This window comes from Danio rerio, chromosome 20 (assembly GCF_049306965.1).
Source record: "Danio rerio strain Tuebingen ecotype United States chromosome 20, GRCz12tu, whole genome shotgun sequence".
NCBI classification, from domain to species: domain Eukaryota; kingdom Metazoa; phylum Chordata; class Actinopteri; order Cypriniformes; family Danionidae; genus Danio; species Danio rerio.
The window spans coordinates 10,316,178-10,343,853 of NC_133195.1; the positions used below are offsets into that span (position 1 = coordinate 10,316,178).

General features: G+C 35.0%; 1 protein-coding gene across 1 annotated transcript in view; it reads left to right on the plus strand.

Annotated features, from left to right (window-relative positions):
- Positions 1-17,486: 17,486 nt before the first annotated feature.
- kcnk10a (potassium channel, subfamily K, member 10a) overlaps positions 17,487-27,676 on the plus strand; it is a 54,716-nt gene continuing 44,526 nt past the window's right edge. The window contains exons 1-2 of the mRNA NM_001318375.2: positions 17,487-17,549; positions 24,522-24,904. Coding sequence (NP_001305304.1) covers positions 17,495-17,549; positions 24,522-24,904 — 438 coding nt within the window. The 5' untranslated portion in view covers positions 17,487-17,494. The remainder of the gene's footprint in view (positions 17,550-24,521; positions 24,905-27,676) is intronic.

Sequence of the window (27,676 nt, forward strand, 5' to 3'; positions counted from 1 at the left end):
AACACCAACTGACCCAGCCGAGGCTCGAACCAGCGACCTTCTTGCTGTGAGGTGACAATTCAAGTATAATTTATGGGCTAATTTGGCACAGCTTCAACCACTGAAGCTATATAAACTGAAACTATATAAATTTTCTTTGCAGCAGTTGCTTTAAAATTTTAGGTTAACTCAACGTTTTTTTTTTACAGTAGGAAATGCTCAAATTAAAAAAAAAAATTTAAAGTCTCTTCAGCTCATTTTATTTTTTTTTACTTTCTCTGAACAAACATGCAGTTTAAATGTTTTTTATGGGTAAATTAAACTCTGAGCTTAAAAATATATCCACCTAACTTAGAATTTTAAACTGAGCCAACAATTTGTGAGTTGGATTTTTTATAGTGTGAGCTTTTGCACTCATTCAGAAATAAAAATCAAGCATATTTAGGTGTCAGACACTACTGGAACTTTCAGGTTTTTCTCAGTGGCTTTGGTGCATTTTTCACAACACGATTTACATTTGCACAACAGTTATTGCATTTCTCAAAACAATTAGTCATTTGTGCGCACCATAGTAGCAGTTTCTCATTCCTTCCAACAAATTGCGAATGCTTTTGGACATGCATTAATGGCTTTCATAAGACTCTCAGCTGTTTATTAACATTATCATTCGCTTATGTCATGTCAGTCAACATTAACTAAACTTGTGAATGCTGAATAGTCATTCCATATAAAACTAATAGTCCTAATTTTATTACTTGAGTCATTACATACAAAAATGTTGAACTAGTTGTCAAAATCTGTCAAGCAAATTTTGTAAAAATTTTTACGTTTTTTTCCTGAAAATGTCTTCTAAATTGAACAATTTCATGAATGATTTACAGACCTGTGTATGTTGAAGATTCAGTTTCAACATGTACTGTATATTGTTTACAGTTGTGCACAGCTCTACCCAAAGGAAATGAAGAGTTCAAATGCAAAAACCTCTAAATGCCGTCTGAAATGTTCTGTCACGATGAGAATTTTTCTTAATCTCCAATATTTAGGTTCAGATATTTCACTTGAAAGGCAATTAAAAGAACATATATGTCACTATAAATTTAAAATTACTGAGCCTACATACAAGAGTGGGAGAAAAATGCAAATTTTAGAAGAAAATATCATGGCTTTCAGAGGTTTTTGCATCTAAACTCGTCAAGTTTGAGTTTGTTGTAAATAAAGTTGTGTATTTATTCTTTTGCACTATGCTTTGAATAAATTGGAATTTTAAATATGCAGTAAAAATGTGAAACCCATATTCATAGTCTTGTACTCAGATACCTCAGAAGTGCAGTGATGTGTAACTTTACAGTAGTTTTCAAATGGCTGTGCAAATATTATATAGTGCTGTCTTGAGAATTTTCAGGAAATGTCACCAAAATCTGACCTTTTTGCATTGGACAAAATGAACAGAGTGAACTATCATAATGAAAACATGACAAAGCTATTTGACTATCTTGATCACAAATGATTGTTTTAGGACTTTTCATCTTGATGACACAGACACTTTCATTGACATCAATACTTGCTTTAGAGGAATGAACTATCCATTTTGAGCAAGTGATTCGCTTTTACAGGTTATCAATAGGTTTTGCAGTTTGCACTAATTGTTTTGAGAAATGCATTAACTCTTGTGCAAAGGTAAATAGTGTTGTGAAAAATGCACCAAAGCCCATGAGAAAATGAAAAGAGTAAACCGTCATAAAAAAAAAAAAAAAAAAAACATGACAACAACATTTGACTATCTTGTTCATAAACGATGGTGTCAGGACTTTTCATCTTGATGACACTGACTCTATTATTGACATCAATACTTGCTTTTGAGGAATGAACTATCCATTTTGAGCAAGTGACATGCTTTTGCAGGTTATTAATAGGTTTTGCAGTTTGCACTAATTGTTTTGAGAAACTCATTAACTGTTGTGCAAATGTAAATATTGTTGTGAAAATGGACAAAAGCCACTGAGAAAACTGTAAATGATAAGATGAAAAAAAAAATGTTTCAGTAGCAGACATACAAGATGGGTTTGTTGCACACATAGAAAAGCAACACATGCCCAAATATATTGCAGGATTCTATCAGAAAATAAAACCTAATGATAGAGGTCTTATAATGGGCCATGACTGGATCCTCCATAAGAAAGATCCAAAACAAGCTTCATAAATTAACATTAAAATGGGTCACTGGGCACAAAAGTAAGGTTCTGCCATTGACATCTTCTGACCTCAATCCTGTAGAAAACACGAAAAATGAACTGATAAGGGAAAGGAAAGAGCACTAAAATAGGCCAGAAGAATCTTTAAGAATCTGTATGGAAAAATCTGGTGTAATCTGTTTCCAATTTTCCCTCAAACCTAACCAGCTGTAATGAAGGAGAAGATTTAGAGGTGCTTTGGTTAAATGGAGGTTCAAAAAAGATAAAAACCTTTTATTATAGTTCATCTTATAGTTTTTATTTGTTTCATTTCAGGGGAAGGGTAGATTTTTGAGATTTTTCTAGAAAGATAAAAAGGATAAATATAAATAGATGTATTTATGTAAACATTTTTGTTCATATTTACCACAAGCGCCAATAATAATAATAATAATAATAATAATAATAATAATAATAATAATAATAATAATACCTTTTATTTATAGGCACCTTTCAAATCAATCAGACACCATACAGTATGTCACAGGCACATTATGAAAACAAGACAGAAGAGTAATAAAACATAGTATTAATTCAGAAAATCATAAAAAGCAACCCTGAACTGAAAGGTTTTAACCTGGGATTATAATTGGCGATAGAGTCCAGCTGACGAATAACGTCAGGGAATTCCATAACTGTGGTGCTATGCAGCTAAAAACCCTGCCACAAAATGTTTTGATCTTAAATTTGGAACTGACAACAGTTCATCTGCTGAAGATCTCACGGAGCACCGAGGAGTGTATCAGTGAAGATGATCAGAGAGGTAATCGGGTGCAAATTGTGAAGAGGTTTGTAAGTTAATAAAAGCATTTTATATTGTACACAATAAAGAACAGGAAGCCAACGCAAGTGAAAGAGAATTGGAGTTATGTGTTCCTAGCTGCTAAATTCTGGATTAAATCTGTGAAGTTGTTTACCAGATAGGAGGGAATTGCAATAATCAATCCTTGATGTAACCAGAACATGTACATGCACTTCAATACTTTGTTGGGATAGTGAAGGGTGAAGTCTTGCAATGTTACGCAAATGAAAAAAAGCAGATCGTGAAATATTACTAATATGTGAATTAAACAAAAGCACACCATCTAGTATAACCCCAAGACTTTTAACATGAGTTGTAAAATTTACTGTAGAATGTTAAGCAAGACATTATTTGATCAAACATCACATTAAAACTGTGTTACACTTTTTCTCAGTCGCTTTGGTGCGTTTCTCACAACACTAGTGCATTTTTGCACAACATTTAATGCATTTCTCAAAACAATTAGTACAAACTGCAAAACCTAGCTGATAACCTACAAAAGTGCGTCACATGCTCAAAATGGATAGTTCATTCCTCAAAAGCAAGTAATTATGTCAATCAAAGTGTCAGTGCCATCAAAATGAAAAGTCCTGACACCATTGTTTATGAACAAGATAGTCAAATGGCTTAGTCATATTTTCATTATGATAGTTTACTCTACATTTTTTCAATGAAAAAAAGTCTGATTTTGGTAACACTTCCTGAAAATGCTCAAGACAGCACTATATATGCCATTTGCACAGCCATTTGAAAACTACAGTAAAGTTAGACATCACTGCATTGAGTGAGTTATCTGAGTACAAGACACTGAATCTGTATGTTTCACGTTTTTACTGCATTTGCTCTTTGCAATTCTAATTTATTCACAGCATTGTGCAAAAGAACAAACACACCCTCATTTACAACAAACATAAACTCCCTTTAGGTAGAGCTGTGCACAACTGTACACAATATTGCAGAACATATTGGAACTGAGCCTACAACATACACAGGTCTGTAAATCATTCATCAAATTGTTCAATTTCAAAGATATTTTCAGGAAAATAAAGATGAAATTTTTTTTTTTATAAAATTTGCTTGACATATTTTGACAACTAGTTCAACATTTGTGAATGTAATGACTCAAGTAATGAAATGAGGACTATTAGTTTTATATGGAATGACTATTCAGCATTTACAAGTTTAGTTAATTTTGACTGACATGACATAAGCAGATGATAATGTTCTAAACAGCAGAGAGTTGTATGAAAGCAATTGATGCATGTCCAAAAGCATTTGCAGTTTGTTGAAAAGAATGAGAAACTGCTACTAGGATGTGCACAAATGACTAATTGTTTTGAGAAATGCATGACCTGTTGTGCAAATGTAAATAGTGTAGTGAGAAATGCACCAAAGCTACTAAAAAAAAACTGTAATATTTTCCGATATATTAACAAATTAAGCTGGTAAATTAAAATGGTTTGCAGTAGTCAACATTTAAAGTGGATCAAAGAGTTTTTCAACATTGGAAACATGATTACTTCAATGTCCATGCTTTCATAAATCATGCAAATTTGCTGAATATGTATCATCATATTTTAGAACTGTCAGCATGCTGGCTCAGTGGTTAGAACTGTCATCTCACAGCAAGAAGGATATTGATTCAAGTCCCGGCTGGGCCAGTTGTCAGAGGTTTCCTCTGGGTGGTCCAGTTTCCCCCACAGTCCAAAGACGTGGTAATAATCTAAATTGGCCACAGTGCATGTGTGAATGAGAGTGTGTGGGTGTTTCCCGGTACTGGGCTGTGGCTGGAAAGACATTCGTAACATATGCTTTAATAGTTGGTGGTTCATTCCAACCCCTGATATATAAGGGAATAAGCTGAAGTAAAATGAATGAATATTTTAGAACACAAAATAAAATTTGCAGCAGAAGCCTTGATCATTAATTGTATAATTTGCAAAATAGTGATCTTAAGCCTTTGTTACAAATTTTTAAATATACCTGCTAATGTCCTCTTGTAAAAAAAAAGAAAAAAAAGTGTACGTTTAAAGTGTTTACTGCACTTCCTAAAGATACACATTAGCCACAAGATGGCGCAAAATATTGAACTCTTCACCAATGTAATTTTTCAAATGCCCAGCAGATGGAGGTAGGGAGTACACTGTTTTAACAATGATAATTCTGTATTATTTTAGGATCTTTTTCCATAATTATTTGAATAGATTACAACACCATTAAATTGTGAAGTATGTCATCGTGAATCCAGACTTAACTATTTTGGTGAACACGCATTTACGACTTATTACTTTGTATGTGATAGTGAGACCAATAGATTCATCCATGCAGTATTAGTATAACTATCCAAGGTACTGAAGCAAATACAAGGCTGCCAATACTAAGAGTTGTTTAAGGAAGCCATTATAAAAGCATACATTAACACATGCCATGATTTGCTCCTTACCCATCTCTTTTTTGTTGTCATTGACATTTTATTTATTTATTTATTTATTTATTTATTTATTTATTTATTTATTTATTTATTTATTCTCAATTAGCTTGTCTATTTTGTCATGATACCCTGAGGTGTTTTAATTCTTACACAAAGCCAGAATTTAAATCAAGAAATTAGTTTTTAACAGTGCATTGTCCTCACAATCAAGATGGCCCATTAAAACACAATTAGAAAGCATGACAAGCGCCTCCTGCTGGCTAACTCAACTCTACACTTCCACTGATCTCTCATCCATAAACAAATCCTGTCAGAAACTGACAGAACTAAACACGCCATAAGGCCTTACAACTGCGTTTTTGGATGAGTGCTAGATATAATGTATACAATATACAATGTGGTGGAAAATGCGAATAAAAGAAGAATGTAATAGAGCTCTTTATAAGCAGTGCTGGATGTGACTATATAATGAAATGTCCACTCAAAATAGTAAAAGACATACATATAGCATACTTGACTTAAATGTTTAAAAATGAATAGTAAGTCATTCTGTTTAAATCAGAGAAGCAGAGTAATTGTATGTACATGTATTTTGAATTTCCCAGAGATTTTTTTACAGCTGGAAGGGCACCACAGCATAAAAACATGTGCTAGATACGTTGGCGGTTCATTCCACTGTGGTGACCCCAGATAAATAAAGGGACTAGACCGAAAAGAAAAGGATTGAATAAATGAATGAAAATGAATGAATTAATGTATTTTGAAAAAAATTCTACATTTTTCAACCAAAGAGGTTAATAATTATCAAGAAGTTTGCACATGGTAAGGAAATAATGAACCGAGTAAATACGAAATAGTTAAACATATGGTATGTGTGGTATATGGTGTTACTGCATTCATAATGAATCAGATCATTCATTCATTTTCTTGTCGGCTTAGTCCCTTTATTAATCCAGGGTCGCCACAGCAGAATGAACTGCTAACTTATCCAGCACGTTTTTACACAGCGGATGCCCTTTCAGCTGCAACCCATGTCTGGGAAACATCCACACACACACACACACACACACACACACACACACACACACACACACACACACACACACACTCACTCATACACTACTGGCAATTTAGCCTATACCCAATTCACCTGCACTGCATGTCTTTGGACTGTGGGGGAAACCGAAGCACCCGGAGGAAACCCACGCAAACCCAGGGAGAACATGCACACTCCACACAGAAAGGCAGAGGCTCGAACCAGCGACCTAGCGACCCAGCGACCTTCTTGCTGTGAGGCCACTGCGTCGCCCTGCATCAGATTATGTTTAGCTTTTTTTTTTAATTTATTTTTTCCTTTTTTTTTGCAGAGTAATTCTTATTGTTAACTAAATGTTCTTGTTTGTTAGTAAAACATGTTTATTAACAGCTTAAAGGGCCATGTTTGACTCAAATGAAAACAATTTTAAAGGTTTCATTTAATTTCTCTATGCATTGTGATTGTAGTAATTTTAAGTATTGAGGCAATCAACTAAAATTCTTATTGGGATATAACATTTTTTAGACACAGTAATTAAAAAAAAATAATGTAAATACAATTATATATACAGCTGAAGTCAGAATTATTAGCCCCCGTTTACTTTTTTTAATATATTTTTTCTTCTGGAAAAAGTCTTACTTGTTTCATTTCGACTATATAGAATAAAAGCAGTTTAAGCAATTTTTTTTTTTTTCAATAGTCTACAGAACAAACCATCATTATAAAATAACTTGCCTAATCACCTTGTTATGCCTTTAAAAGTCAGTTTAAGCTGTATAGAATTGTCTTGAATATCTAGTAAAATATTTTTTACTGTCATCATGGCAAAGATTAAATAAATCAGTCATTAGAAATGAGATATTAAAACTATAGTATTCAGAAATGTGTTTAAAAAATCTCTTCCTTAAACAGAAATTGGGAAAAAAAATAAACGTTGGCTAATAATTCTGACCTCAACCATATAATTAATAAATATTATATATTATCTATTATATTGTGTTTGTCTGCATGTATGCTTGAACATGAAATGAAATAAAACCTAAAATAATATAATAAATTATTTTAATAATAAAAATGCTAATATATCAGACACTGAAACACATTCAGTATCTTAAATGAATGAGTTTGAGGAATGATTTGCTGGATGAGTTTACTGAACGCCTCCTGGTGTGACCAATAACAAGTGTTCCTCAATTCTATACAGTTCCCCTTTAAAAAATTAAAAAGCTAAAAATGATAATGAATAAATATCAAGCTAAAAGTTCACTTTACCCCTGCAACATATATTAACATACATACTTTGTGGATGAACATCTATTGAAACATGTAAAAATGTAATGTCATATTGTTATGTTAATAACAAATGAACATGAGAACCTGCAAATAAAATGAGTTAGGTATAAATGGAGGTCAGACCACCTGGTTGCAACTTGAGCTCCGAATGGGCTGTACAAACCTCCTGGGGCTTTTGATTGAATTGTTAATGTCTTGTTTCATGAGACAGATTCCAATCTATTGTGTCTAATTAATGCAAACATTTATGGTGAAATGTAGAACAGTAAACTAATTTGGTAAAAGTTTGGTACAGTTTAACGTGACAGTATTCCCTTAAGACATCTGTCAATTAAATAAAGACTTCTCATTTTATTATCATAAATATTGTGCTTCACAAAACAACCAGTGCAGAAAAAGACAGGTTAAAGTATAATCAGACGGGGGCGTTTTTCACACCATATCTTTATCATAATTTCAAACAGTTCTGCACATTGCTTTAGTTTACTTTATTTAAGGGGTTCTTTACTATACTAAACTGAGACACAAATATTTAAAATCTGGAATCTGAGGGTTGAAAAAAGGTTAAATATTGAGAAAATCACCTTTACATGTGTCCAAATGATGTGCTTAGCAAATTAATGTGCTGTCACTTAAAACCAGTTAAACTCCGCGGACCCGGTACTGTGACGTCATCGACTTTTGCTTTAAGATTTGAAGGGCTAGCATTGCACCAGACCCCCTTATGCACATATGCATAACTTTTGTTTTTATCCTACTGTACAAAAGTTATTTACACTTAAATACACAGTATTTTGGATACCCGAGCTGGGTATTGAACATTGGTTCATTTTTATATGGTTCATATGACACAATATGACACAAGTACAAGTTATATCTCAAATAAAAGCTCTTGCCGGTGCTCATGCGGTTCTAGCATTCTTTTTACTGAATTATATTCCCAAATCAAACAGTTGTCGAAAGAATCGCGGTGTTTCCATGGCGCAGAAGTAAAAACAAAACATTTATGATCAATAAGCAGCCCCAGATAGCTGTCATCTCTTAACTTATGCTGTGCACTTCAGGGCCATTTGTCCTCGGTTTTTCAGATGATGTGCATAAGTAATCCTTTTATATGTCTGACGTGGTCCAAACACAGTGAATTATGTTTGATCAAACAAAAGAATAGTGAAATATGAAAACAATGATCAGTCCCTGTGGCTTGTAGAGCACCTCTCATCAGTTGGAGTACAATAACATTTGCATAGATTATGGTAGAGACATTTTTCTTTTTTCCTATGATTACAGACATGTGCAGGAACCACCAAAATTAATTATAGCACGCTAGACCACACAGAACCTAAAAGATACACTTTCAAATTTGAGTTTCTAAAAAAAATACAAAAAAGAGCATCTTTTTTAGGTGTTTATTATAACACAGACAACATATACAGATATTTCAACACTTTCAATAGTGTTTTATGAAAATTTAAAGGGTTTTCTTTAAAATGATACCAAATTTTTACATTGTATGTGGATTTGGGAAGCTTTTAAATTTGGGAAGGCAAAATTCAGGCGGAAATCCCATAGCAGCAAAGTTCAACTGGTTTGATGTTTACAGAAGACAATTTACCAAATATCTTGCTGGAAAATGATTTTTACTCAATGTTCCTTTTGATTAATAACCTAATATATTTTTTGCATGAAAGAAAAGTCAATACTTTTGACAAACAATGGATTTTTTGCCCATGTGCAACATAAGACAATCATAAGAAGATTTCAAAGACTTTTTAAAAGACTGTTTTAAAGAGAAACTGTCTTGCCACAAAAACTGTAAATGCTGTAATACCATAGAAAATCAAAGTAATATTCAAAACATTGGCTGCCACATCTTTAGCATAGTGTTTGGTGCCTTGAAGAATGAGAAACAGATCATGGAACACATTGATAAACAATCTAAATAAGCAGAAGAAGAAAAAAAAAACTCCCAAATCACTGGAAAGGAAATAAGTTACTGCAGACTAAAACTGTGTTTAACTTAAATTAAGCGATTAAAGCAATGCTGATCCAAAGACTGACATCACTGTGGTATCAGCACAGGACACAATAAAGACTGATTTTAACAGTAGCTAGCAACTAAACCTGCCAATAAATAAAATGACATGTAACGTTAATTATATTTTTAAAACCACTAGCCTTATTTAAAATAAGAATTGTGAATGAAAGACATTTCCCTGTGACATGGCGAGCACTCTCACCTCACAGCAAGAAGGTCACTAGTTTGAATCTTGGCAGTCAGTTAGCATTTCTGCATGTTCTGACTTTGCATGTTCTCCCTGTGCTGGCGTGGGTTTTCTGCTTTCACACTACATACACACTTTTCTGCGTTCCATTTCTGACAGTTCACCATTTTGGAGTCTTTTTTTTTGTGTGTGTAAATATATGATTTTAAGCAACGTTTTCCAGAATGTTTTTAAATAAATTGCTAATAAATTAAATGAAACTTTAAATGGCAAAAGAAGGTTTTTTTTAAGTGTTTAGTTTTGTACCCCAAGTCACCATGTAGCATATACTGTTACATAATCAATTTTAAACAAAAACATTTTAAAGGGCACCTAGAAATGAAAATATTCTTTTGTAAGCTGTTTGGCTAGAACTATGTGCAGGTATAGTGTGTCCACAGTCATATTGAGGAGATATACTGACAATAAGTCCCTTATTTCATCAAAATAGAATCCAAACCTCTCCCATTTTGAGGCCGACCGCAACGTGACAAACGAGACAGGTTCCGAAACAAAAGTCTAGGTGTGAAAGCACCTTAAGGCACACTCTGACAGTCATGTGGGAATGATGGACGGGGAGAGCTAGCTTACACGCAACAAAACAGCTATACATTGTGTTCAGAGCAGAAAATCAGTGAAAAAAAGTGTTTTGAGATGAAACTTTAAAGACACATTCTGGAGACACAAAAGATTTATCTTAAATCTTAAAAAAGGTTAAAATAGTTGCCCTTTAAATAAATATTTCTTAAAAATCATTAGCAGATCCTGAAATAATGAAAAGTAAAAAAAAATAAGTCTGCCTTTTAGATTTCTGAATGATCATGTGACACTGAAGACCGTTTAAAATGTAGCTTTACCATCAAACTAATAAATTACATTTTAAAATACATACTAGTATATAAATAAGAGTATACATTTGAAAAATTACATTTTTGAAAGCTCCACTGAAAGACACTTAACAGCTATTATGCATTGAACATTGAGTGTTCATTATGTAATGTGATGACTTCATATTTGCATTCAGTGCTGTAATGCTGAATGAACAGATGGAGTCAGTGCTTTACCGCAGACTCTTTCTCTTCTTGATGTCTAATATTCTGCTGTTTAGTCTCCAGGAGGGTTCTCATGTGGTCATGCAGCCAGTGGAATTCATACCTGCACCAGTCTGTATAAATGGCAGCACTTTTGTCCGAACATGATATGACACACATGATGAGTCTTCTCTGACAACAGCAGCACTTGACGCAACAGTGCAGTATTATGGGGTGAGGTGAGACAGATGCTGGTGCTTTATGTGTGTGGTGTCTCCATGCTGCTATGGCAAGCCATGTTAACACTTAACTCTTTAAACAAAATAGTATCTCTTTTTGGTATGTCGCTAGAAATAGTTTTTTATTAAAAGATTAGACATTTGTTGGCGCAGTAGTGGTTAGTATGCTGATATATGGTGCAGTAAGATGTCAGGGCGTCCCAAGTTCGAACCCCAGCTCGAGGACATTTCCCAACTCTACACCACTCTCTCTCTCTCCAACTTTGCTTTCTGTCTCATTACTGTCCTATCTAATAAAGGCAAAAATGCCAAAAATACATTTTAAAAATAATAATAATAATTAGACACCATGTGGAATAGACAGTAACAACCGTTAGAAATGCTGTACAAAGGCCAAAGAAGGATCTGCAGTAAGTATGGAATTCCCTCACGTAGCCAAACCTCAGACTGATGACTGGAGGTCTGGGAACTTGAATGGTCAAGGACTGCCCACTGTGTTGTATGACTGACAGGTAATTTAACCAATCACATGTTGTTTTTGCAATGCCAGGTTTATGTGAGTGTAATTGTCCTGAGAATATAAGTCTGTCACGCAATCATTCATTCACTAATGTCTTCAAAAGTTTACAACAACAACAACACATCAACATCCTTTGTAAGATTCCATCGTCCCAAGGACAGAATCCGATGAATGGTCGAAGGTTAAATTCCTTTTTTAGTCTGAAAAAAATGCGGGTATTTATTTACATTTATTTCAATTTGTTTCCAGTTCCAAGTTCAATCTGACTCCGATTTTAAGTGCTCGTCAAATTTAGAGTGTATTTCTAATTATTAATGTGTCACATTTGTCGTTCATAAATCACTTTAGAGTTTCTGTTCCCATACTCTTCAGTCATATGTTCATCAGGGACCCAGTGCCGAGTTTTCACATGATTTTGACATTCTGAAGTTAGTCAGAGGATGCAGGGTTAAATAATACCCAATTAGCCCGGTTGCCTCCTGCTCACTCGTACAGTGTAGTACTCGTACTAGTATAGTTCAGTTAGCAAGTTGTATGGAAACGACTTAGTCAGTGAGAACCAGAAATCGAATAGTCTCCGAGCTGAAGTGCGACTGCTGCAAACAGTCTCGTCCAGTTTGTTTGGATATCACGTACAAAGATCTACCAGCCTCCACATAATCTCATTTATTCATTCATTCATTTTCTTTTCGGCTTAGTCCCTTTATTAATCTAGGGTCGCCACAGCAGAATGAACCACCAACTTATCCAGCATATGTTTAATAATAATAATAATATTAATAATAATAATAATAATTCTTGACATTTATATGGCGCTTTTCTGGGCACTCAAAGTGCTTTACTCAATGGGGGGAATCTCCTCATCCACCACCAGTGTGCAGCATCCACCTAGATGATGCACTGGCAGCCATTTTGCACCAGACCGCACACCACCTGATTGGTGGAGAGGGGACAGAATGATGAAGCCAATTATGATATGGGGCCAGAGGCCAGTGTGCAAATTTGGCCAGGATGCCGGGGTTAAACCCCGGCTCTTTTTTGAAGGACATCCTGGGATTTTTAACGACCACAGAGAGTCAGTACCTTGGTTTAACTTCTCATCCAAAAGACGGCACTCACTGAGCAGTATAGAGTCCCCTTCACTATACTGGGGCGTTAAGACCCACACAAACCACAGGCTGGGTATCCTCTGCTGGCCTCACTAACACCTCTTCCGGCAGCAAATAAGCTTTCCCATGTTGTCACCCATCCAGGTACTGACTGGGTGCAGTTCTCCTTAGTTTCGGTGGGTGACCATGTAACCCTGCCGGCTGCAGTGTTTTACGCAGCGGATACCCTTCCAGCTGCAACCCATCTCTGGGAAACATCCATTCACACACACTACGGACAATTTAGCCTACCCATTTCACCTGTACCGCATGTCTTTGGATTGTGGGAGAAACCGGAGCACCTGGAAGAAACCCACATGAACGCAGGGAGAACATGCAAACTCCACACTGAAACAACCCAACTGACCCAGCCGAGGCTCGAACCAGCGACCTTCTTGCTGTGAGGCAACAGCACTACAGCACTACTGCGCCTCCAAAAAATCCAAAAAAGATATTGGGAGAATTCATAATGCATCAAAACTTAACACTTTATTTTCTAGATAAAAGTGTATCATGCCAATTACAGTAAAACAATAGCAATGTTTTCATCCAAAAATGTAAATAAACTTTATGCGTAAAACTAGATTATCGCATAAAAGACATGCAAATAAAGCAGAGTTTCCATCCAACGAGTCAAAGAGAACAAAATCGTCACTTTCTTATTATCTGGCACCAAATATCAACAGTAAAAACGGAATTGGCTGTGATCAGAGAAGCTGTGTGAATCTTTTCTTGATTGAATAAATGACTTGTGCCTCAGAAGACAATCCTGACACGCAGTGAACACGCAGTGACGTTTGAAGGCATAAGACGCGGAGCACAGATACTCTTGAAAGTTCTGGAGGTCATTAACAATATAGTAACACCAATATTGAAATGGTTAAATGAAATGGCATTTTAGAATGAGCAAAACAACATTTCAGATGTTTTACAGTGTGCTCAGCATGCTAGTTTATCCATTCACACACATTATTATCAACAGTTGATCTTATAACAAAGTCAAATGGACCTTTTTTAATACACATACTGACATTTGTTTGAAATGTGTTTCTATCGCAGTTTATGTGCATCTATTCTTATTGAATAAAAAGTTCATCCTACTCAGTTATGCGCATATGTATATATATAATCAAAACTTATGGGCTTCTTGGCATTTCCATCAATCATTTTTTTATGCGCAGATCCAAAGTGAGCATAAAAATAGGTGGATGGAAACGTAGCAATAAAACACAATTCTAAAGTAAATGCAAAACATTTATTACTCAAAAATAAATCTAAGAGTATATATGGAAGTCCACATTATACATGGTGCACTATGAGTCGGTCTTGATACAGACTTTTTACCCTTCTCTCTTTTTTAGTTTTTTTTTTTATTTTGACTAAGGCTGCGTTCGAAACCGCATACTTCCATCCTATATAGTATGCTAAAATCAGTATGCGAGCCGAGTAGTATGTCCGAATTCATAGAATTCAAAAATCAGTAGGCGAGAAGTACCCGGTTGACTTACTACTTCCGGCGAGATTCTGAAGTGCGCATCCCATGCACACTGCGCTATCCCATAATGCCCCGTGAGAGAATTCATGAATGGAAGTGAGGTGACGCAACTGACGCAGGTAGGTCACATGACCATGACAAAATTACGGATGTAGTACGTCCGAATTCCATTCATACTTTTCACATTCATACTGTATAGAACGTACTTTTCTAACGGCCGAGTAGTACGTTTAAATTCAAATGCAGTACCTACTGAGTAGTAGGCAGTTTCGGACGCAGCCAATTAATCAGTGACTTAAAGTTTAACTCATCTGTTGGGATTTAATCAAAATTTATTAAAGATTGTGAACAAAACCTTATTACCGGTTACACCTGAGTTTTAACAATACCAGAGTTATATACCAAGGTTCAGGAAAGAGGGCAAAGTCTACCCTGGGTCTTTTTCTCCATAAGCTTTTGTTGTTTTATTACATGGCACATTTAAGTGAGAGTAAAATTCGTTCCTACACCTTACTGATCTGTTAGCAAAACATATAGGAAATCAGTAGGACATGTAGACTTGGGATTGAATTCTGAGATTTATTCATTATTTTGGTGATAGGTGTCTACATAAAGATCAGGCAGATGGAGATGATGGATGACTGAGTAAAAGTTTTACTTGTTTTATATAAGCAAGGTTTTGCTGTAGGCCTATTTGTTTGTATCCACAAAATACGTTTTCGAAAACCATCGTTAGCCATCTAAGGTCGCACGTTCCATCATTACAAACATAGTTTGTTTATTTTCCATTTCCCAAATCCATCATTCCAATAAACATTGGCAAACTGCGTCGCAAACTTATACGCTAGTAACTACACCTCTAGAGCTGTAGTAGTTAAGCATATAGTTCCTGCCTGTGTTCCATTCCCAATTATCCCTATTCATTATCCCCTATTGTGCCCTATTCATTTAGAATGTTCCCCATTTAAACTCGGAATGATTAAAAAAAAAAGTTAAAAAAACAAAAAAACATTAAGGTCTTCTTTTTACAGATTTTTACAAATGTTTACAGTTCAGTTCTAGCGATCTTCCTTTTGACAGTTGCGTTTCCTTCGCAGTGCACTATGAAATCTTTTATGATATTTTGAATGCAGCCATGGCTCATGACGAAAGCTATGGTGATTATTATTTAATTATTTAAACATCCTCAAAGCTTGCGAAACCAAAAATATATAGCATATGCTATTGGTTTTAATTTATAGTTGGCTATATGTATTAAGAAATGTGTCTGTAGCCTACTGTATATGACATGGGCCTAGTGGTTAGAGCATTTTTGCAGCAGTTTGAATGTGTCAAGTAGACTTTTCCAAAAATAAAAAAATAAATAAATAAACAATATTCTACTTAACAATTAGAAAACAATGATGATGATGATAATAATAATAATTATTATTATTATGACTTTTCTTACCAAATAGCCTACTGTAAATTACAATCATTAACAGTTGTTATGATTTATATATGAGATTAAAGTGTTAGTAGTTTTATGTTTTAGCATGGATTAAAGGATATTCTCAATAATATTTGTAAAAGAAACATAGGCATATGTGCCGTTTACATATATTTCAATTAATACAGAAAAAGAGTGCATGTTTTTAACGAAACTAATATTGGATTTTTTTTAAAGTGTTGGTGTAAAACAATATATTTTTCTACAAAAAAAAAAAAAATAATAATAATTATGCTCATTTTCTCTAAAAGTTGTTACTCAGTCATTATGACACTCATCACTACATCGTTCATTTACCATGCATCGTACTATGATAGTTCATGACCAAAATGACAGAATGTTTTTAGGTTTTTACTCTTATTTGTCGACATCACCTGTGAAAGTTTTTTTTTTTTTTTTTTTTTTTTTACAGTGAGTGTTGTATATTTTAACAATGAGTCAAACTGATAAATGCTCATTGTCACAATCACTGATTCATCAGTGTCTTAGAAAGTTATATTATATATACATTTATTAATGAGCACTGTCATCAATATAATCCTTACAGCTTTTTTATCTACTCAGACTTGTTTTCAGATGGGCTGAATAAGATTACTGTACACTCGACTTCTGGAAATCCTACTTTTTTAAACCATTCAGAGGATGAGGTTTCCAGGAAAATGTTCCATGTGCATTAGACATCTAATGAAAGGTCTGTGGTGGGTGCTTGGGATGACGTCTGAGGCTGAGACTACCTCTCTGAAGGGAATCCTTTTGAAAACTTGGCCATTTTTATTTGATCAGTGGAGAATTGCTCTTCTGATCGGAGAGAGATGGTGCATTGAACAGTGGACATGAGCACAATTCCATTCGATTCGATTACATTGCATTATTATCAATTACAAATTATAGACACGTTTAAGTTTTTTTATTTATTTATACACATTCCTTAATATGTGCCTGTAAATATCAGTTGTGTGAAAAGAACAAAAGTTGTTGGCGTCATACTGCATCATTTCCTATGAGCCTGTGTTGAATAAAATGGTCATGCATTGATACGTTTTATTAAAAACAAACGAAACAAAAACGAAACAATCACGAAACTGAAAAAGTCTGAGGGGATAAATGTTAAACTAGCTTGCCACATACTGCGGCTACCGAGAACAGCTTTCTCGATGTAGTCAATTCGAGAAAGGTTCAGACGATGCCCCCAACAGCGCGTGGACTTCAGCAGCACCTCCACTGTTTACCTCACACACAAAGGGTCTCTGACGCGCGGAAAATGGTGCAGCTGGCTAAAGGCGGAGTGATGTGGAACTCTTAAGTGCCATGAAGAGATCGAGGCAGATGCATGCGAGTCTAGCGGCAGCACAACCATCCTTCTACACGCCTGTGAAGATGATCTCATGCCTGCACCCATTTACCTCCCTGTCACGTTTAAAAAGAATGACTTCCAGGAAAATAGCATGATTCAACAGTTACGCCGCATCTTCCTGAATTGTTTTTTTCTTCATTTCTTCAGCAAACGCGACCATATCATGAATTAAACTGCAATTCAAAATGAAATTTCCAACGGAAAACCCGAGGAAGCCGGGCAACTGGAACCCTCCACCTGGTAGGTGCATTTACTTTCCAAAATGCCATTGTCATACATGCCGTATATTGTTCATCCTGCATCTTAGACAGAAGTTATTATGAGCATAACGAAGCATACACGCGCTCTGACAGCCAGTTGTCATGATGAGTGATTCGGGAACCCAACAAATCCCATTAAAAGCACTTTAACCAAGATGCGCAAAATGATGATGGAGTACCAATGGGTGAGGTTGACTTTGATCAGTTAGTGGTGCAATATCAAAGGTTTAACATCTAAGTTGATTGTAATAATGCATCTCTTCTGTCCGCCTCAATTCTTCAGTGGACACCTTTATTAAGATTCACATCCACGCGCTTCAATCACAACAGCCTGATGTTTGAGAGGTCTTCCTCAATCACGACGTGATCAAGTGACTATTATTACTGAGGTTTACTGTATTACTCTAGCAAGATTTAAGAGGAAAAAAGCCAATAAACTTCTGTATAAGTCTGTATGAGCATTAAAATGCACAATTTAGAGATATTCTGCTACCATGACGCGTCTACAAGTCTTCGAGTACTATGCAGAGATACGGGGGACGCATAATGAAACGTGGGAGACACACGAGCATTACCTAATCTTACTATATGTACCGACAAATTACATCTAGGCTACTCACGACACTGCCTTATGTTGCTGATTAGGTGATCAACATTTACTTTGTGATCTTTAAAAAAATAAAATAAAATAACTAAAACTGAATTAGTTTATTTGGAAATTTTAGATTTTTTTACAAAACTCTCCCCTAATTCATATTGTGTCTATGAATAGTTTCAAAGTCATTTTGGATTCTATTTCAATCAAAATTCAAATCAGTTATGGAAGGCTAATTATAAGTGTAATAATTTGCCTTGGGGAATCTGAAGAAAGGTTCAAAACGGCTTGTAAACAAGCGGTCGGATTGTCACAGTGAATTATTGCGGTCATGCTGCAGGGACAGTCCACATAAACAGCTGTGCAATACTACATCATATTGCAGGTGTTGGCATTGGTTGACTTAAAGAAAGTTGAGAAAATTGCTTTATCTGATAATAATGTAAAATATATATATATATATATATATATATATATATATATATATATATATATATATATATATATATATATATATATATATATATTGATAGTATTAAAGCAGAAATATATTTTTTTTGGTGGATTTTTTTATTTTATTCTGTTATGTGTTCATAAATGTAGCCAGTGGTTTGGAACTCTAGCTTATCTTGCTCCACCCAGTACTGCTGCTTTCTACTGTAATAGGTTTTTCAAAGCCAACAAAAGTGTGTGTGTGGGTGAGGGGTGGTGTATGCAGCAGTGATCAGAGGCTTTATGTGGATCCATGTACTGAGAAACAACTCCTTTTCTAAACTTGTTTGCATTCATTTAAAATCACTCTGTCACAATGAAAGTAAAATGAGCATAAGAGGGAAACAAACCCTAAACTCAAAAAATAACTATTTTTGATATACAATCAAGCTGGAAATTCTTTATACCCCTAGGTAATTCTGAATTAAGTTAAGTTTTATTATACTAGCAAGTTTGTTTGTTTTTTTTACCAGAAATGACAGGCTTCACCTAAAAGATAAGACAATGTACAAGAGGCATCAATGTGGAAAAAAACAAACAAACATATTTTAATGTAACTTTAAGTCAGAATAATTGCTTGTGGGATTTATTTATTTAATTAATTATTTATTTAATCATTTTATTATTTAGTCCTTGAAGTGTCAACTTTTATGGTGTAGATAAATGACTTGGTAAATCACTGGTTTGCAACAGAAACATGCCTGTTATTACATGATAGTGGACAGCAGGGAAACATGAAATGCAGAAAAATAAATACAAAATAATCGTGAATTTGGAATTTCAAGACTCAAAGATTTATCAGGTTTAATTAAAAAAAAGCAGGGAATGCATAGTCTATCTGTTCTTTTTGGCTTCTGGGCTGTGAGTCCAAACTTTACGGTATTGTCGCAAACTCATCTGTCAGTTGTTGTAAGCCAACCAAATTACTGTAGATTCCATCATGAAGAGGCTGTGCGTCCTGCTTTCATCCTCAGGAACAATGACCAAATCTACAAAAGGTAAAAGAAAATATTATCTACAAATAAAGAGTCTCTATTTGCATTTATAATACCTTGAAATGTCGTTAGATTGCTTTTTTAGAATAAATCTTTTCATTATGTTTGAGAAAAGCAAACTGATCTTTTTCTGCATACTCTAACTTTTACTTCTAACTAACAGTTTTTAAATCTTTTTGCTTTAACATTAAGGCATCTTCATTGAAAAAAAAAAGAAATTTCGATTATTAAAATATTCTTTACATTAAACATTTTTTTAAAGAACTGTTCACAAAAATTATACACTGTACAACCTTGCTTTTGACACTAGCTGTGTAATGTATGGTATGGTTATAATGCAAGATACAGGAATTGATCATATGTATCTTATATAGTAGTGTACAACAACCAGTCTACCATATGGGACGGATTGCATGCGACTGTGAGAGTAACATATTCTTTATTTCAATTATTTGGTTCCCTATGTTGTTAAGTCACTTTTGTTAACCCTGACCAATAATCTCTTCCACACACACCTTTATATATACAAGCAAAGCAAATGAGAGATGTTTATATTGCAATGTTGAATTATAAAACAGATGAAAGGTTTACGAAGCTATGGCTGCAATAAATTTGCTTTTATGTTGTACTTTGAGGTTTATTTACAGTTGAAGTCATAATTATTACCTCCCCTGTATTATTGCCCCGTCGTTTATTTTTTTTTTCCAATTTCTGTTTAACGGACAGAAATTTTTTTTACACATTTCTAAACATAATAGTTTTTAATAACTTCTTTCTGATAACTGATTTATTTTATCTTTGTCTTGATGACAGTAAATAATATTTGACTAGAAATTTTTCAAGAGTTTTTTCAAGACACTTCTATACAGCTTAAAGAGACATTTAAAGGCTTAACTAGGTTAATTAGATTAACTATGCAGGTTAGGGTAATTAGGCAAATTATTGTATATCGATGGCTTGTTCTGTAGACTATCGAAAAAATATATAGCTTAAAGGGGCTAATAATTTTGACCTTAAAATGTTTTATTTATTTTTTTTTACTGCTTTTATTTTAGCCAGAATGAAACAAATAAGACTTTCTCCATAAGAAAAAAATATTATCAGACATAGTGTGAAAATTTCCTTGCTCTGTTAAACATCATTTGAAAATTTCTTTAAAAAGAAAAAATCAAAGGGGGCGGATAATTCTGACTTCAACTGTATGTTCTTATTTTCTGTAAATCAAATTCTAATCATGACTTAAGAGACAGCAAGTTATTATAAACTCCAACAAAATTTCACTACACAACTCTCAATTTATTTAGGGACAACTTTATTGTTTTATGTTCAATCAACTTAAAACTATAAAGAAACATGAAGTTAACTTCGATTTGCAGATGACATGAAGGGATTGTGTGGAACCCAGCATTTTATTACGGGTTTTTTTTTTGGTTCATGTCCACACTCAGGACTTGATATTAACTTTTTTGATCACCAGTTACTGTGGCTAGTAGTTTTCCACCGTTACTAGCCACTCGCCATTTTAACTAGCCACAAATTTGTTGTTGGAAAAATATATTTATATGCATAAATTTGTCTTTGGCATGGGTTGCGGCATGCTAAAATTACTTCATTTAGATTGAGTGTTTTTTCCACTAGTCTCCTCGTTCATTTAACTGTTTTTTTGTTTATGAGCTTACTCAATGAGCATGAGCAAATGGGTTATGCTATTTTGGCCTTACCAAGCTAATTATTTCCTTGCCACAATTTTTAAATAATGTGTAAAAACAAGCAAAATACTGCTGTATACATACACTTTTTATTCAACAAAACAGCTGACATTTAAAAATGATATTCTCACGCATATAAAACTATGCACAGTGGTTTGTTCTGGTTCAAGATCCCAGATCACCAGTTAACTATGCATACAACAACATTATTAAGCAATATTATTGTAAAGAATGATTATTAAACTTAAAAAGGAATAACAGCAAGCAAAGAATGGGGTCAAAAAACATTCTGTGAGCGATTTTGAAAGGATGATGCTGCGATCACGGTTAATGTTAGGCCAATTAATCTGTTCGAAAAATGGTTAAAGCTAAAGCGACAACAACTGCTGCTGCTTACAAAGAATCTCGAGCCCTTGAAGGACTCTGGGTGCACGAGCATCACACTAGTTTCGTTTCCAGGCAAAGCTTTTAAACACTCGCGCGCATCATATCATCTGTGCGCGTGACACTAAAGCCCTCGTCAGTGAGTGAGGAAACCCTTTCTCACCGTGCGCATGATCCTCTCATTTGTTATTCACCTGCTTTCTTTTGCTCGCACGAAAAGCTTTTTTGTCAGTTGTGCTGCTTCTCGATTCTAAGACGAACGGTCATAAACTAACAGTCTAATCTGTAGTGACGAGCCAGCACTGGCAATTTAAAAATGAGTTTCAGCCAGCCAAAGTGGCTAATGGGAGTGGCTGTCTCTAAATCTAAGTCTCTAAAATCTACTATCATTTGGATGTTATTGTAAAGCCCTGTCCACACTGTAAGAGCCAAAATAATCATCACTGCAAAGAAAACTCCATGGGAACCCTTCATTTTAAGAGTGTAAACTACATTAAACTTCTTTTTTTTTGTTTTGTTTAGATTTTAGTTTAGAATTAGACAATAACCAACACTTGACCTGATGTCCAGTTCTGTAAATTACATATGACATAACGGCACATTAATGTAGATTTGATACAATCAATGTAGAGTTCACACAATCAATGTAGATTTCACACAATCAATGTAGATTTCACACAATCAATTTAGATTTCACACAATTAATGTAGATTTCACACAATCAATGTTCAAGAGTTCACACTTAGCTGATGATTTATAAAAGCTTGTTTGGCATGCTGTCCCGGGAGAGAGCCCCGAGCTCAAGGGCTCCTCGAGCCCGGGGATTCCTCCCGTTGGCAGAGCAAGAGGGGAGCCTGAGCTCGGTGGATCTCAAAACTCCTCTGCTGCGGTAGCTAAGGGAACACAAGGGATTAGACAAAGCTTGATTGTTATGTATGTTGAATGTCTTTGGATGGTGGGAGGAAACCGGAGAACCCGGGGAAAACCCACACAGAAACACCCACCGATCCTGTGGAACCAGGGCTGGCAATGTTCTTGCTGTGGAGCTCACAGTGCTAACCACTGGGCCGCCGTGCCGCCCAATCAGAGGTAAAGGAGGAGAATAGGGGAGGAGGGGGGTTTCTTCCAAACGAAGATAAAGTGAACTGAAAACTGTGGCTATTTATAGTAGCTTAGGGCTCATATGATTGGAAGATAGTGATTAGCAAATGCGAGACCGGCCGCGATAAATCATAAGCAAGTGATCCTCTCGAAATTAGTTTATGAATAAACTTCACTAGATTTCACACACTCAATGTAGATTTCACACACTCAATGTAGATTTCACATATTCAATGTAGATTTCACATAATCAATGTAAATTTCACATAATTAATGTAGATTTCACACAATCAATATAGATTTCACACAGTAATCAATGTAGATTTCACACAATCAATATAGATTTTACATTATCAATGTAGATTTCACACAATCAATGTAGATTTCACACAATCAATGTAGATTTCACATTATCAATGTAAATTTCACACAATCAATGTAGATTTCACATTATCAATGTAGATTTCACATTATCAATGTAGATTTCACACAATCAATGTAGATTTCACACAATCAATATAGATTTCACATTATCAATGTAGATTTCACACAATCAATGTAGATTTCACATTATCAATGTAGATTTCACACAATCAATGTAGATTTCACATAATCAATGTAGATTTTACATAATCAATGTAGATTTCACACAATCAATGTAGATTTCACACAATCAATGTAGATTTCACACAATCAATGTAGATTTCAAACAATCAATGTAGATTTCACACAATCAATGTAGATTTCACATAATCAATGTAGACTTCACACAATCAATATAGATTTCAAATTATCAATGTAGATTTCACACAATCAATGTAGATTTCACATAATCAATGTAGATTTCACACAATCAATGTAGATTTCACACAATCAATGTAGATTTCACACAATCAATGTAGATTTCACACAATCAATGTAGATTTTACATAATCAATGTAGATTTCACACAATCAATGTAGATTTCACACAATCAATGTAGATTTCACACAATCAATGTAGATTTCAAACAATCAATGTAGATTTCACACAATCAATGTAGATTTCAAACAATCAATGTAGATTTCACACAATCAATGTAGATTTCACATAATCAATGTAGATTTCAAACAATCAATGTAGATTTCACACAATAATCAATGTAGATTTCACACAATCAATGTAGATTTCACACAATCAATTTAGATTTCACACAATCAATGTAGATTTCACACAATCAATGTAGATTTCAAACAATCAATGTAGATTTCACACAATCAATGTAGATTTCACATAATCAATGTAGATTTTACATAATCAATGTAGATTTCACACAATCAATGTAGATTTCACACAATCAATGTAGATTTCACACAATCAATGTAGATTTCACATAATCAATGTAGATTTCACACAATCAATGTAGATTTCAAACAATCAATGTAGATTTCACACAATCAATGTAGATTTCACACAATCAATGTAGATTTCACACAATCAATGTAGATTTCACATAATCAATGTAGATTTCACACAATCAATGTAGATTTCAAACAATCAATGTAGATTTCACACAATCAATGTAGATTTCACATAATCAATGTAGATTTCAAACAATCAATGTAGATTTCACACAATCTACATTGTAAAAGCGCTATATAAATAAACATGAATTGAATTGTATCTTTTTCCAACAGTGCCAGTGCAGACCAACCTGGTGCCACCAAAGAAGGTCCAGCCAGGGATGCTGCAGTCCAGCTTGGTGCAGGCCAGCGTGGCCACCATGCAGAACCCCATGGGCTGCTCATTACCTCGGCTTTCTGTCTCCCGACCAGCTAGTATGGTGGCCAGCATGGAAGCGGTGGCGGACGGTTCAGCCCTTCTCACAGTCATGAAGTGGAAGACCGTGCTTGCCGTGTTTGTGGTGGTGGTAGCCTACCTGGTTGCCGGCGGTCTGGTCTTCAGAGCTCTGGAGCAACACTTTGAGCGCTACCAAAAAGACTCTATCACTTTGAAGAAAGCTGCCTTCCTCCTGAAGCATCCCTGCGTGACCCCCGATGAGCTGGAAGAGCTCATCAAGGTAAAACTGTTGCTCATCTGTAGTAGACCTTAGGCAGCCTCCCTTGTGGGATCTCAGATCTAGTGTAACAATATAGCTTCATAGATCTGTCTGACATGTGAGCTTCCCTCATGCAATAGACCAGGGCACAGCGGTTGGACAGAGCTAAATGGAGCGGCCGACAAAAATAAATGTAAAAACATCAGAGCAGACTGTCATAGAAGATTTATAACAGCAAGCCAGTTGGTGTAGAATTAATGTATTTGATGAATAGTGCCCGTGATGCCTGAAATCTATCTGTTTTTGCTTTGTTGAAGCAAATCCATTCTGGTTTCAGATAACTGGTTTCTAATAACTCTCATTTGCTGGAATGGCCTCATTTTTAAAGAGGAAACCCAGAGATTGAGGTTCAATTTCTTAAACCCTAGTTATGTTTTTTGGTCAAGCTTGGTCAAATTCTGGATTATCATGAAAAACCAGTTCCAGTTCAATTCCATTTTTTATAGATTATTTTGTCCAAGTCATGGAATATCGGGCTTTTTTGTTAGTTTGCTTTGATCAAAATGTAAATTGTAAATTTATGACATTTCTAAAACACATTTTGCCTGTTGTATGGGTTAGGCTTTTTATCTGCTTGTTAAGTGATGACGTGTTGGTGACGTATGTAATACTGTTTCCGGGTCCAAGCCGCCACTCATTTGAGTTGAGAAACTATTTGTTAATGATCACTTTTAATTCATATCACACAATAAAGGTTATTTTATATAAAGTCATAGTGTGCAAAACAATCTCTGGGCTTGCTGCATCACAAATACCAAAATTTGTAACAATTTATTAAAAAAATGAATTATTTTCTGGCCATCAGATATTAGGCATGGACATATATATATTGCGATCGTGATTTTCGAAAGTATTAAATCGCTTTGTAAACGTTTATTATTACCATTTCATGAGTCTCCCCATACAGCTGAATAGAGCCCTTAGAACCGGAAGCGGCTTCGCGTGACGTCACACTTAACAAGTGGATAGCACCATTTTATTCCTCTTCGACTTGCAGTCATTCAAATCAAATGTAGTCACCAGGCTGTACCTGTTAACATGTTTGTGTTTTTTAAGTTTCTTTTTCAGGATTCAGACTGACCAATACTTATGTAACTGTAACTGTTGTCACTGTGTTAGATGATTGAGTTTTGATTCTTTAATTCTTGTCATGTGGACTTTAAAGTCATGTTGATTTCTGACCAATCGCTGTTTGCTGTTTCGAAATAGCAGCTCAGGTTCTTTGGAAATACATGCCTCAATCTGCGTAGATTGAGATTGTATGGATGTTTCCCAGAGATGGGTTGCGGCTGGAAGGGCATCCGCTGCATCAAACATGTTCTGGATAAGTTGGCGATTTATTCCGCTGTGGCGACCCTGGATTAATAAAGGGACTTAGAAAATGAATGAATTAATATTTAGGCCTATCACAACAATCAATAGGTAAAAGAAAAAAAATGATCTACAAATTAAAGTGGTGAAAAAAAGGTTAAATGTCTTTAGTAGGGATGTAACGGTATCAGAATTTCACGGTACGGTAATACCTCGGTATGAATGTCACGGTACGGTATTTATTGAATCATTTACAGGAAAAAACAAAACTTATGAAAATACTCCAAAAAAGTGCCAAAAGTGTCAATGACATACAAATTAGCCATCTATCTGTAAGCTTTGAAACAGGAACTTCAATTTTAATAACAAAAAATTATTAAACCATGTAAAAAAATAAAGTTTCAATTTAGTATTGTTAAAAACTCATCACATTCAACATTTAATCACTCACTCACTTAGATAGAGATGGATTTTAAGGAAAATTATCATATAAATATAATCTGGTAAAAGCTGGTATCTCTGGGCATTTACAATGTCCCCTGCAACAGAAAAAAACCCTCTCATTTGGGACTGAGGTTTCTGGGACAGAGAGATATGACTTGGCCCAGGTTGACAGCAGTGGGTAACGTTGTGCATTGTCTTTCCCCCACTTGAGAGGACAAGCCATGAGATAGATAGAGGTCTCATGTCTGTATCAATCTGAACAGTGTGCTGTGTCACACCCTCCGTCCCGCCCTTCAGTAGGCGCACGACAACACAGCTGATCAGAACGCGCGCAACAACACCGCTATTCAGTACGCGCGTGACAACACAGCTGATCAGAACGCGCGCGACAACACCGCTATTCAGTACGCATGCGACGACAACACCCGCTTCAGGTTCGATCATTTCCAGCTCTTTTTGATGCCCGCTTCTAGCAGCACACTCCATTTCCGCATTACTGTATCTGTAGCGACAACAGACCGCAAGGGCTGATGGGAATTGTAGTTTCCGCTACCTCCCGTTCGCTTCATTCGCCTGAGCAAATTTTCTCAAAAGACCTATAGTTTTACCGAGTCATGCGACTACGGTAATATCGAAAAAAATTAATATTGCGGTATGACGGTATTTACAATACCGTTACATCCCTAGTCTTTAGATTGCTTTTTTAGAATATATATTTTCATTAGACATGCTTGAGAAAAGCAAAATGATCTTTTTCTGCATACTTTAACTTTTGAAACATTTATTTTCATTTTTAAAAAATATTTTCACTTTAACATCAAGGCATCTTCATTGAAAAAAAAAGAAATTTCGATAATTAAAATATTCTTTACAATAAACAATTTTTTAAGAACTGTTCATGAAAATTATACACTGTACAACCTTGCTTTTGGCACAAGCTGTGTTATTTGTGTAACATAAAAGACGTTGCTACGGGGT